The following is a 12,954-nucleotide window of genomic DNA, read 5'->3' as shown; positions in this document are numbered from 1 at the left end:
ATAGCTCTCTAAAAAATGTGAATATTGAGAAAACGACCAAAAATCGCAATTTTTTCCAACAACTTGAAAACTCACCGATGATAGTTCTAAAATGAAACTTTTAAATTAATGATTTTGATTGTATTCGTAGATTGATTGGTTATTTGATTGATTTGGTTTGGTCATTATTATCTCCATACTGATATTACCCTCTTTATTTCAAACAGAGCAGAGATTCACATTAAAAATTAGTTGTCTTTAAAAAAATAATGCTGTAGGTTTAGTTTAACATTATTATTTATAATTAAATAAATAAATAATGAAATGCCTAAATAACGTATTCTAAAAAAAGCATGAATACATTTTTAACTAGTAAGTTAGATCACTTAATTTTAATTTCACTGACCAGTTTACTGAAATCTTGACCTATTTTACAAAATAGAATGGGAAGGAATCCACTTTCTCTTTCATTATTCCTACTTATTTCTTGGTCTTTTACTCCTTATTTTTGATAAATATTTTTTACCAGTTATAACTTTCTCAGTCTGAATGATAGATCAAACTTTATGATAGAATAAATCTGTAAATTAACTGGTTATGGAAAGTAATGTAGATACCTGTATATATTCTGCCATAAAGAGAATTATATAATTTACTGATACCGTATTAAATAAGGAAAACGCTATGGCTATCATGGCGCGTCAATTTTTAATAATCTCGAGTAATTTCCAGCTACATAAATCTAATTAAACATCAAAAAATGTATATTTTAATGACTTAAAATGTTAATATAATACGAATATTTGAAAAATAATAAAAAATATCAACTTTATATAAAATACTTTTTGCAGCTTCTTTAAGCTGTGAATCTGCAACATCATCAGCTGAAAGGACTGCTTTGCTCGGCACAGCCAGCCAGAGGTCTCTACTATTGAGCAGCGAACTACGCGACGAAGACACACTGCTTTAAATTTTCTTCAATAGTTGTACCTTGAGAAGATAATGTATTAAGTTAAACTAAATTCCAGTAATACAATATTTATAAATGTATGTTAACTTGCCACTAAACAATATTTAAGTATCTAAAGAATTTAAACTGACATCAATTATATTATTTAGTGATAATTATATATCTAGGAATAATATTTTACAATTTTCAAAATAGTATTCTACCAGGCTGGAACTATGTAGTTTTAGATAAATAATTATTTATGATGTTTCTATACATTGTCCTATTTTATATTTGTGTTATGTTCATTATAGGTACCTACATAAACAAAAAAATTCATTGCAACTATAAACAAATGGATTTGGTAGTTGTTGCTGTTATAGTAATAGTTGCGTGTAGTAATTATTCAAATTAGATGGATAATTAATTGTTATTATTAATTACTTTTGGAAGATTTTAATAGAAGTTTTTGTTTTACAAACGTGTTTTATTTATGAAAATTTATCTTATATAAATAACTTTCCACAAAAATTATACCTTTAGAGTTCTCAAATAAGTCATCCTGCTATTTTTAAAACTACCTCCTTCAATATCGGACCACGTGACAAAGATACATCTTTTTGAAGCTCATGGTCCGATATTGTAAATTAATGTTTCGATTATTATAATAAAGAATTTATTTTAATTTCAATATAAGTAAAAAGTATTAAGTGTCATTAATTCATATTTATGTATAACATGAATACTTCTGGGTTTATACAAATGGAAACATAGAAATTGAAGAAATTTTACTAAATTTTTTATTAATTTTGGTTTTACAATCATGCCTCTTTACATAACAAAAATGATTGAACTACAAGTTGCAGATCAGGATCCAGTGGTATCTCATGAATGAATTTTGAAAATGTTATTACAATTTTGTATATACTTCGCTTAACTGACGACAGAAGAGCATTTCTTATTTTAATTGCAAGAATGTCATTTAAAATATGTTTTCTAGGCACAAGACCAGGTTTTGTCAATTTATCCAAATTGTGTTTAAGACATATTAATGTTGAAATAACTTTAGGCAGATCATTTTGTACAACACCATATTTATCTTCTTTTAATGAAGCTGACACAATATTGGCTAAACCTTCACATGTCCATATAACTGGTTGCGCTTGAATAAGAATAAATTTCAATTTAGTGTCCACAAGTTCTCCAAATAAATAGTTGATGCCAGGTTTTTGACAAAGCTTCTGGAGGAAGTTATTAAATTCATCTTTTACAACAGTTGCAAATGTATCTTCTACCTTATTTTTTGTATGATCTTTAAGTTCCAGTAAATGCGGTGATTGTGCCATGTTCCTCAGTGATCTTGAATACACAGGTGGTGTCAAAGGAGCAGCTTTATTAAAAACATTTCTATTGTGTGTCTTATCAGTTTCAACTGAGTGAGAATCATTATTTATCTTTTCTAACTCACTATTAAAGTCATTAACCACAAACAAACATTTCTCCAACAAATTGTTCCAGTTTCTAGGATGACCGCCAGGTTGGGACAGTGTAAATATTTGTAAACGTCTGGCTGGATCCATTATTGACATGTATTTTAAATCTAAAGCTCCTAAATAGCCTATGAACTGTAATCTTTGTGATAAGGCATTGTTTAATGTGAACTTGTGCTCACTCTCAATTGGAAACTTCATTGGTTCAGTCAGTACTATATTAAAAACTGTTTTCATTGTATATATCGAAATGAAATATAAACTAGTATAAAACCAAAGTCCGATCCAAATACCAGAAAAAATTAAATTTAAAATACTATCCAAAGGTGGGTCTTCCAAATACAAACTATAAACATCGGAAACCACACTCCTGGGTTTGTTACCCCAAAAATAGTAAAAAATGCAATAATACATCACAGGTGTCATAGAATGTTGAAAACCCATTGATACTATGTTACTTATCACCAATTTAATCTGTTGAAATTTTTCTTGATAAATGTGAGGAAATGTCAGCACTGTCGCATTAAATAAATGGGCACTTGTGAAATAATATAATCCCATCCACATCCCTCCAAATTGCAAAAATAAGCTTTGTTCAGCCAAGCACTGTCCGTCATAAAATTCACACTTCTTTTTTAAAACATTAAAGTTACTTTTTGCTAGTGACGAATACAAGCTCATAGTAAAATAGCCATTCAAGGCGTAAAGAATACCAAAAATTATATTTTGCAAGGAAAAAATATTTAAGAACATGTAGAATTTCGTAAAGTATTTTGGTACAGGAACTGAGAAATAGCTACCGTACAAATATGCTTGAAAAAATGATACAAGTCCAAGTAGAATGATATTTAGCGCCATTCTCCAGCTAAAAATATCGTTGAATGTTGAAGTTATCCATGATATTGGATGTATTAAATCAACTTGGATAAAAAAAACCAACAGTATAGCGAGGGATATTTGTAATGAAATATTCCATATTACTGCCTTTACTAAACGCTGCGAAAATATTTCAGTTTTTGTTTCCATACTAAGATAGGTTACTTTTATTTTTCGGATTTTATCATATAATTTCGAGTTTTACCTAAGTACTCCATAAAACTCCTTTTTTGCTTTCAATATTTTTATGCACTTTTTAGTATTTCCGAATCGATGCGAGACAATATTAAAAAATTCAGTATAACAAAACGCTTAATTCTATCCAACGAAATCGTGAATTTAAATTACAACTAGCAACGGCTACATGTCAGTGTCATTATGTCAATTTCATAGATTAGAACATAGAGCATAGAGAAATTCTCATGCATTTCTCTATGCTCATAGAGCAACACGGAGTTGTTCTCCTCCGAGTTGCTCTTTGTCTATGTTCCATGGCTTAGAAATGGGTGCGTTCCACCTAAGGCCCACAACGCCATCGATCACAACCGCTTAAAAAGTTAAAATCTTAACATGCTGTTCCACAAAGCTAAAAAAGCGGGCGTTGTACTTGTAGGCGAATTTTACAAGTGAACGCATGTTATGAAAAAAAAATGTAACTGTGGGGTTATGAGTGAATATTTCGCGAGGATTGGAGTAAAACTTAATTCAACATGGACTCGATAGAATTAATCGTTGTGTTTTTGCAGAATCAAATGAGAGATAACATTCACAATTTGACATCGAAAGTTATTTTTTAAAAAAATCCGCCACGTTTTGATGAAAGCCAACTTTGACCCATCTATACCTATTTTATTATAAAATTATGTGGTGTCATGGGACACCAGGTAGGAACAAAGTTCCTTCGGATAGTATAGAAGCAACACAATTAAAAAACAGTTGAATTTTATATACACGGTGATTTTATAACCGTTTTGGAAACGAAATATTTTACTTTGGAATCATCTATAGTACCTATAAAAATGGATAAATCAATTGTAATGTTGACTAAAAAAAGTTTCAATTTTAATATTCATTTTTACTCGATCGACTTGGAAAGTAGTAAGGCACTGATCATTCATTCATTATTTTATATGAATGAAACACGTCCGTGCGCGTTTCGGTTGATAAAAGTATACCTATAGGCGCGAGCTAGCGAGTACTTACGTAGATAGACTCGTTTGTCCTTCATACTTTACACGGGCTTAGGACCGTCAGAAATACCTATTTTATTTAAACTTCTTTTCGAATATTAACCACGATTGTTCTTTTCACAACAAATCAATTTATAAACGGACTGTAGGTATAAATTTCAGGCGTATTTAAAAAATCGGAGCTATCTACAGAATAATTAACTTACATACCTATTAAAAGTTTATTTACACTATTTACACGAAGCAACTGCTCAAAATGGAGTCCGCTGCGTTCAATACACAAACGTACACGTTTAATACAATTGTCTTTTAATTTTCTTAATGTGTCTTTATCACTTTCCACTTTATCAAAAGCGTCCACTATCGCAATGCGTAAATCATCACAGCTTTCATATTGACGTGTATAACTTTTTATTTCCGACCACAAGAATAATACCGGCCTACACGTGTTCACACTGAAACGAACCTGGTGATGGTTTTCTCGTATCAAGTGGGGGTTAATTAGAGCCCAGTAATGCTCATTGTGCACATTGTATATGCCCACTCGAGTAAACAGTGACTCGTCCGTCCAAAGTATGTTGGCGTTTGTATTATTTAACAACCACTGGCAAAAGGCGATTCTTGCCGGTGCGTTGTTTATTACGTGAGCCTTACGAAAATGATACGGGTGTAATCCTTGTGTACGTAATATCTTCCATACGAAGTTTTGGCTAACATCGAATTCTCTTGCTGCCATCCTTGTCCTCCGCCGGGGATCACGCTCGAAGTACTCAAGAACATCTTCAAACTCCGGTGAATAATAATTTAAATGTCCTTGACCTAGTGTACGCATGAACCGTTATGGTATTACTGACCGACTGAAAGCCAGGGACGCGCGACGCCGACGGTTACAGGTGAGCAATGCCGTCATTGGTCGACTCCGGCGCAACTCGGTAGCTTTGTTTTTATTGGCTAATACGATTTTGTGACGCGATATTAAAATGTATAGTATTTCTATTTTTAGTATGTGCCTACCGTGTAGCGCTACTACTGGTTCTCACTTTTTGTCTGTAAACGATATGAATATCGACTTTGATGAAAAAAAAATACATATATTATTAAATTAACGTTATATATAGCTTCTGTTATTGATAAATATTATTAATTATATATATATTATTTTTTTTTTAATTTTGTTGATTGGTTCTTAATTAAGTAGGTACATAAAAGTATTTAGGAAATTTAGTATTATAGAAAATAATTAATACCGTAAAATAAAATAAATCAAATAAAATAATAGTAATAATTCAAACTATTAAGTGAAATAAAAAAACACATGGCTTTATTTATTTTTGTCGACAGTATAAAATTAAATAATTTAAAAAAAGTTTACTAGTAATATTTTAGTTTTACAAACGTCATATTATACAATCGTATGACTGATGTTACGTCACTTATTATATATTTTTTCGTCCGTTATATATTTTTCTTACGGTTTACTAAATTTTTTTCAGTTCGGTTGCCCAGCCAAATGTCAAGCCTGCCGTAAGGAACTTGGTTGGAACCAAATAAAATAATTTAGTATCATCATTTTCAGAGACCAGTTAGAGTAGCAAAATTATAAGTATACGGATCTTCCAGTCAGTTTTACCATAAATAAAGTTAAACTCAAAAATTCCTGTTTTATATTATTATAATAATTTACTTCAGCCTATCGCAAGTCCACTGCTGGATATAGGCCTCCACAAGTTCGCGCTAAATATTATTGTGTGAAGTCATATGTTTTGCCCATAGTCACCACGCTGGACAGGCGGGTTGGTGACCGCAAGGCTGCCTTTGTCGCACCGAAGACGCTACTGCCCGTCTTCGGCCTGTGTTTTTCTTAGCCAGCTATTGAATGGTTATCCCGCCATCGGCCAGCTTTGTAAGTTCCAAGGTTATAAGAGAACTCTGGGTAATTTTGTACAATCCTGGCGAGAAATTTATGGGGTTGGGGGGAAAGGGTTGGGGGTGGGAGGGAGTGCGGGTTTTTCATCCCCCCGGACTACTATTTTCGTGTAAACCCCGCTGTTACAGAGATATCGTGGTTGAGGTTTTGAGGTTTAAATTAACCTACCACCTTTAAGGTTAGCGTAACGCTTGGCTCCGGCGCTGCGGGAAGTGCAGCCCTTCCACCCTTGCGTGCGAAAGCACACCCCTCCGCGCCTCCGGCTTAAAAAAAAACACTCTAGGGGTAGGGCAGACCAAGACCACGTGGACAGTGGGGTGCTCCGATTCGGTTTTGGGTATTTTCCGAATTTCTAAACCTATATTCTAGCACGCAATGTTACTGATTTTATTAGAATATTATGTCTGACGCGTTATTTTGTTTAAAAGTGTCTATTTGTCAGTCGTTAAAGGTCAGTTCGTATCGTATTTTGATCTTGCAGTAAAGATCGTTTTTACGTAAATTTGTTCGAAAATAACGCGTAATAGTCGCGGTACGGAGCATGAGTACACTTACCGCAGCACCGGAATTAAGGTAGGGTCAGAAATAATAAAAATTTAACCTCCGATAAAAAAATCTACCTATATTGTACATAATAGCCGAACTCTGTAATCCCGTAGCGAGCTTAACTTGCACTCCGGGCACTCTCTAATTAAATAAAATAAAGATAATACCTGAAAAATATTTTACCGGATCGACATCGGCCGAGAATGAACCGAAATCAACTCTGTAATGTGGATCAAACCTAAAAGTCAAAGACTCATGTTTCTTGATGATAATCTGTCATATAGATTTGTCATTAAATTATTATTTATTTAGTAGCTTTTGACTTTTTACGTCAGATATGTGCCATTGAAGGTGCAGTTTGGTGCAGCTACTTTTTGTGAAATCATAAGGGCAGTAAAAACAACACATAAAATGAATTTCATTTAGTTTGAAGTGACAAGTGTTGTATGATAATGTCAAGACTTATTACTTAGAATTCTGGAGCTACGCCTGAAGTTATCGCGTTAACAAGTGCCCTACATTTCATACTTTTCTCAAATGGAAGAAAGTTTCTTACTTTTGTTTCTCTTTAAAGGAGTAACATAATAATAACCTTGTAATGGAAAATATTATCTACACTTGTGGTATCAAAATCAATTAAATCACTACTATGTATACATTAATAGAGATAGTATTGAGCTTAGGTGTTCTAGCCACTCTTGTGACTATTCTTACAGCATGTGCTTGTGGCTGCAAGAATTCCAACCAAAAGTAAGTTAAAATTTATCACACATCATTTATATACACTTTCTTGCAACCTATTAATGAAATAAATTTGTACAAGTTATATATAAAATATTTTTTAATAAATTCAGATAGAAAAGTTCTATCAATACATCATATATCACTTAATTTATTTTTAATATTTTAGCTAACATAGGTTTACTTTATCAAAAACATTCTAAAAATAAAATAAAGATTATAAAAAAATCTTCTTTTTCATTCATTAAAATTAAAGAAAAAAAATAATTTATATGTAATATTTAAATTTATAAAAAACTGAATATTGTCAAATTGTAAATTCATATGTTAGCATTTACTCTATTAAGTTATATTGTATTTAACAGAAGTGAGTTGGTCGGTACGGCCGGTGTGGTCAAAATCCGATTGGATGAGGAGGTACCATCTCCAACACCCACCACCCCGGCCTCTATCAAGCGGTTTGTTATTAGCACGCCCTAGATAAAGAACATAACAGGGCTAATATAGATGTATTATGCTAATTATACCACTAATGCATATAGCAATAATTCTTTCTTTACCCTCTTATTACTTTATTTAATATATTAACTAAATGTTCTTTGGTTTTAATGTGGTTGTATTAACGCTATTTATATAATTTTTAGTCATATACCAGTAGTTGATTAAGTATGAACAAGTGATTGCTGGTATTAAATTAATCATATACCAGTAGTCACTTAATTGCCAGAAATTACCTACTAACTTGTGGCCAATTTACATAATTATTAATTATTTTGTGATTGCTTCAAATATTGTTGCATGTTTATCCTTTTTTTTATAAAACCAATTTAAAGTAAAGTCTTATGTTACTATTAGCTGCTGCTATGTTATGTGCTTTTATTGATGTTACTAAAAATTATATTTATTGTTGAGAGATTTTCCCGAAATAATAGTAAATTAAGAGCAAGTGCTTCCCATACTTTAAATTTTATGACAGTAAAACATAGCCTCCTTGGAGGCGTGCAATACATTACATTTGGTAGTTAAGGAAAGTTGTAACACATAAAGAAATATAATAATATGTTTTATTAATATAAATTCACCACACACAATTTTTTTCCCCAATTTAACTGAAAGTAAGTGTCTTGTTGTCTCACTAATATTGAAATGTGCAAAACTGAATTTTAGCATCATCATAAGTGTGACTTTCTAATTTCAAATAAAATATCGAAAAAGTTTTAATTCTCGCAGTCTATCTGTAAAAATTTTTTTGATTTGAGTCGAGTTGAATATAAATTACAAAAAAAAAAAAACTCTCTTAAATATCAGTATAGACAAGTCATTTAAATAAATAGTATGTATAGATAATTTAAATAAATATTTTTATTATTCAATAGGGCATCCACACAAAACAGCCAGCGCAGTTTGCCAGAAATCCCTCATCCTGTTGGGCGACATGACAGTGGCGATACTGCTTCCGAAATTTATGCCACTGTTAATTTAGATGAAGGTAATCTGCAAACGCAAATTAATTAGAGATAAATATTATCATAATTATTTATTCGTTTTTGTCACATTATATTTGTATAAGAAACATATAAAAGTAAACATTTAGTAGACTGTCTTGAAAAAAAAACGCAACATCTAAATTCTGGAAATCGTAAGTCTCTAATTATTATAAAACAAAAGTCCGCAGTCGCGTTTTTTCTCTCTGTCTGTATTAAACTCGACAACTACTGAACATATTTTCATGCGGTTTCACAATAATTTATGAAGAAGGGTAGGTCTATAATTTATTAAAGGTTTGTGTAAATTTAATGAAATATAACATTAATTGTTAAAAATGTCTTAAGAGCTTTCATTGAAATTCTGTCCAATCTCTTTGAGATATAACTAAATAATATACAGTAAAATTATTCTTCTTTTATTGGTCTACAAAAAAAATTGCAAAATAAGTATCTATCTTTTAAGGACAACTTAATGCCAATACCAAACTTCAAAAAAAATGGTCACATACAATGTAATGGGAAAGCTATCTAGACAGATTTATTATAAATCCTTATTAACTTTAGTACTTATAGCTGGAGATGCTGGCCAAGCTATATTTAATTCAAAATTCAAAATTTTATTTTTATATAAAAATGCACCTACGAGCTTAAAGAATAAATTTAATACCTACCAACAGTATGAAGCCTGTAGAAAATGAAAACGTTGGGTTGTCTATTATTTTTATGACTCTTGGGTTGGCAGGTATAAACAGGTATATTATAATTGTGTTAAAAAAACCGACTTCAATTACATCGACAAGTAATACAATGTAGGTAGACGAAAAAATAGTCAAGTAAATACGAATTATCAAAGATTACTCCAAAAGTTGTAATCAGATCTCGATGAAATTTAAATGTGACCACATGATAAACATCGGCTTTCGATTAAATTAAAATTCATCAAAATCAAAAGTTATACTTATTTTCGAGGTTTTCCCTCGATTTCTCTGGGATCCCATAATGTGATCCTGGTTTCCTTATCATGCTACTAAACTAGAGATATCTTCTTTCCAACAATACACACTTAGGATATCTCTTTTCCAACAAAAAAGAACTATCGAAATCGGTTAATAAACGACGAAGTTATCCCCATGTTATCCCCGAACATACAAATATATATATATATATATATATATATATATATACGGTAGAATTGAGTAACCTCCTCCTTTTTTGAAGTCGGTTAAAAAATATATTATCCTGTTACTTTCAATCGTATGTTTAATAAACAAATCATACATCAAAATGAGCGCTGTTTCATTTCAGTTTGCCTGCTAAGTCTGGTTTAAATGACGTTTGGCGAATACAGCCTAACCAGAAATTTTCCGGCTAATTATTTAATTTTTATGCATTAAGCAGATGGATGAATATCACGTCTAGTTCGGGTCTTAGACTATTAGTGTACCTTAATCGTTCAATTAACATGATAATCTTTATGCCATACAATTTAAATAAATATCTTAGAAGTTATCGCAAAATAAAAGATAGCGCGTGAAATAAACCCGGCTCACTGGTTGTGGCTACTGAGATGACGCGTGCGAACCTATGTGAGTCGCTAGTTAATCACAAACTGTATATTATTTTGTATATTGGGATTTTCTCAACCTTTTGAAAAATCTTAGGTCTCTGCGAAATTTTTAATTTTAAGTTATCTAAACATTTAGTTATTTTTAGAAATACATAGAATACAGTGATTAATATCTGCTACTGATTGATTTCATCGAAAGAGTTGATCGATAATCGCGCTATAATATTTACTTATCTATTTTTTTTTCCGACAAATCTTCAAAAGGTCCGCTTGACGAGATTGATCGTATATCTTGAACTGATAAGCAAACGTTTAATGACTTCTTATCACTATTATTTATGTTACGCATTCTTCCAGGAAATAAAACCGCAGTTGTTGCGTCTACGAGCCGAGATCATCCTTATGAACATGCATATGCTAAACTTCAAAATGAAAGTCACAATATGTAAGTTATACTAGTAAAACTATTGCTATATATATTTATTAAGTAAAATAAAATCTCTATTGCGTTGTATGCAGGCGATAATTATGTGTTGTAATTTTTTAATTAACTAGTTAAGATATTGCGTTAGTTCAGTACCTACTCATTGTCAGTGCAATAACGATTTCTTTTCCTTAAAGTTGATTTGTCATAGCATTTTATCAATACCTATAAATAAACAAGTGTTCATTATCTTTTACATGTAAAGAGTTTTACTAACATGTTTAAATAACATAAAATAAAATATTTATTAATAAATTGATTAATCAGGTAATTTATTTAAATTAATTTTTCAGAACTGTTGAAATAACAACAGACGAAAGGTCGGATAATATAATTCAAATTGATGAAAGAGAAGCCGCATCTTCATCCGCCGGTATGAATATTTAAATAACTTTTTGGCGGTAATAAAATAGTGTTTTATTCCATATTTAATACACTCGCGTGCAATTGAATCGACTCAAGCCGTATATTGGTATAAAAGTTCGATTTTTAGGAAAATGGATTATCCGATTTTCTTGTTTTTTTTTTTGTTTGAAAGCTTAATCTTTTCTCTTAAAAAATGCTATCTTAATGAGAAAAATCTGTTGAGTATTTATTGATAACATTTAATTTGACAGAAATGCATAAAAAATGAAGAAAAATGAAAACAATAACATAATGAATAAAAAAAATATTTTTGATAGAAGTAAAGAAAATTAAAATATTCAATACTTTGTATTGCCTCCCTTAGCTTTTATAACGGCTTGCATGCGATTTTTCATTGATTTTATCACTTTTTTAATAAAATCTTGAGGTATCGTATTCCATGCTTCCTCTAGCGTAGTTTTGAGCTCGACGATGCTTGATGGAGCCGTATCTCTAGCTGGCACCCTCCGTTTGAGCTCATCCTATAAATAATCAATGCAATTTAGATCAGGACTGAGGGCTGGCCACATCATCGTCTCAATATGCACCTCTTGAAGAAACTGTCGAGTAACACTTGCTGTATGGCACCGAGCATTATCATGCATGAATAGAAAATCTTCTCCTATGTACCCTGTATAAGGTACAACATAATCTAGGAGAATGTTTTCCACGTACTTTTGAGCTGTTAGACCACCACTCCGACCACCACCCGGCACGAAAACAAGCTCGGTCTTCCCTTCATATGATATTCCAGCCCACATCGTGACTGAACCACCGCCGTATGATACTGTTTCAGCGAAACAGCATTGCGAGAACCGTTCCCCTGGACGCCTGAATACTCGGTCTCTTCTGTCATTGCCATGGAGACACATTCTGCTTTCGTCAGTGAACAGGATGGAGCTCCATTGCTCAATAGTCCAACTGAGGTGTTGTGCAAATTAAAGTCAGGCTTGACGGTGACCTGCGGTCAGTTTCGGGCCTTTGGCTGGCCGTTTAGGAGTTAAATTGGATTTCTTCAGCCGTCTTCTAATTGGCCACTGACTGATAGCCACTCCTCGAACCCTTCTGAGCTCCTGTTGCACATTAACGCCCGTGAGATAACGTTTTCTCAACGAAGTTGAGACAATGAAGCGGTCGTCCGTTTTAGATGTGCTAGCGGTGTCTATTGGTTTGTGGTCTCTGAACAAAGCCACCGGTCTCTTGAAACCTTCTGTATACTCGTGAAACAGCTGATTGGCTCATGTTAAGTTTACGAGCGACTTGCCTTTGATTATGGCCCGCTTGCAACAAACCTACAACTTGGACCGCTGCTT

At 32.2% G+C, this 12,954-nt stretch overlaps 3 protein-coding genes across 3 annotated transcripts in view; 2 read left to right on the top strand and 1 right to left on the bottom strand.

The window, feature by feature from the left end:
• The window catches only part of LOC123657819 (protein unc-80 homolog), a 54,368-nt gene extending 52,963 nt beyond the window's left edge, over positions 1-1,405 (top strand). Inside the window, exon 67 of the mRNA XM_045593327.1 lies at positions 831-1,405. Coding sequence (XP_045449283.1) covers positions 831-949 — 119 coding nt within the window. The 3' untranslated portion in view covers positions 950-1,405. The remainder of the gene's footprint in view (positions 1-830) is intronic.
• Positions 1,406-1,705: 300 nt separating this feature from the next.
• Positions 1,706-3,444, bottom strand: LOC123657820 (nucleoporin NDC1). The gene is made up of 2 exons (XM_045593329.1): positions 3,356-3,444; positions 1,706-3,232 (listed from the first exon to the last, which is right to left on the bottom strand). The coding sequence occupies exons 1-2, from the start codon at positions 3,442-3,444 to the stop codon at positions 1,750-1,752; spliced, it is 1,572 nt and encodes a 523-aa protein (XP_045449285.1). The 3' UTR covers positions 1,706-1,749.
• A 4,024-nt stretch (positions 3,445-7,468) lies between these two features.
• The window catches only part of LOC123658046, a 13,896-nt gene continuing 8,410 nt past the window's right edge, over positions 7,469-12,954 (top strand). The window contains exons 1-5 of the mRNA XM_045593528.1: positions 7,469-7,707; positions 8,064-8,156; positions 9,075-9,187; positions 11,110-11,197; positions 11,530-11,609. Of these exons, the coding sequence (XP_045449484.1) occupies positions 7,607-7,707; positions 8,064-8,156; positions 9,075-9,187; positions 11,110-11,197; positions 11,530-11,609 (475 nt within the window). The 5' untranslated portion in view covers positions 7,469-7,606. The remainder of the gene's footprint in view (positions 7,708-8,063; positions 8,157-9,074; positions 9,188-11,109; positions 11,198-11,529; positions 11,610-12,954) is intronic.

Source organism: Melitaea cinxia, chromosome 11 (genome assembly GCF_905220565.1).
Source record: "Melitaea cinxia chromosome 11, ilMelCinx1.1, whole genome shotgun sequence".
NCBI classification, from domain to species: Eukaryota; Metazoa; Arthropoda; class Insecta; order Lepidoptera; family Nymphalidae; genus Melitaea; species Melitaea cinxia.
The sequence above is the reverse complement of the archived record's forward strand: the minus strand, read 5'-3'. Positions and strand labels throughout refer to the sequence as shown.

What these genes read in the sequence shown, in the direction of transcription:
- LOC123657820 (XM_045593329.1), bottom strand. Translation starts at nt 3,444, where the DNA reads ATGGAAACAAAAACTGAAATATTTTCGCAGCGTTTAGTAAAGGCAGTA. An exon ending in ATATCCCTCGCTATACTGTT is followed by an intron (nt 3,233 to 3,355) that starts GGTTTTTTTTAT and finishes ATCATTTTTTCA; the next exon opens with AGCATATTTGTACGGTAGCT.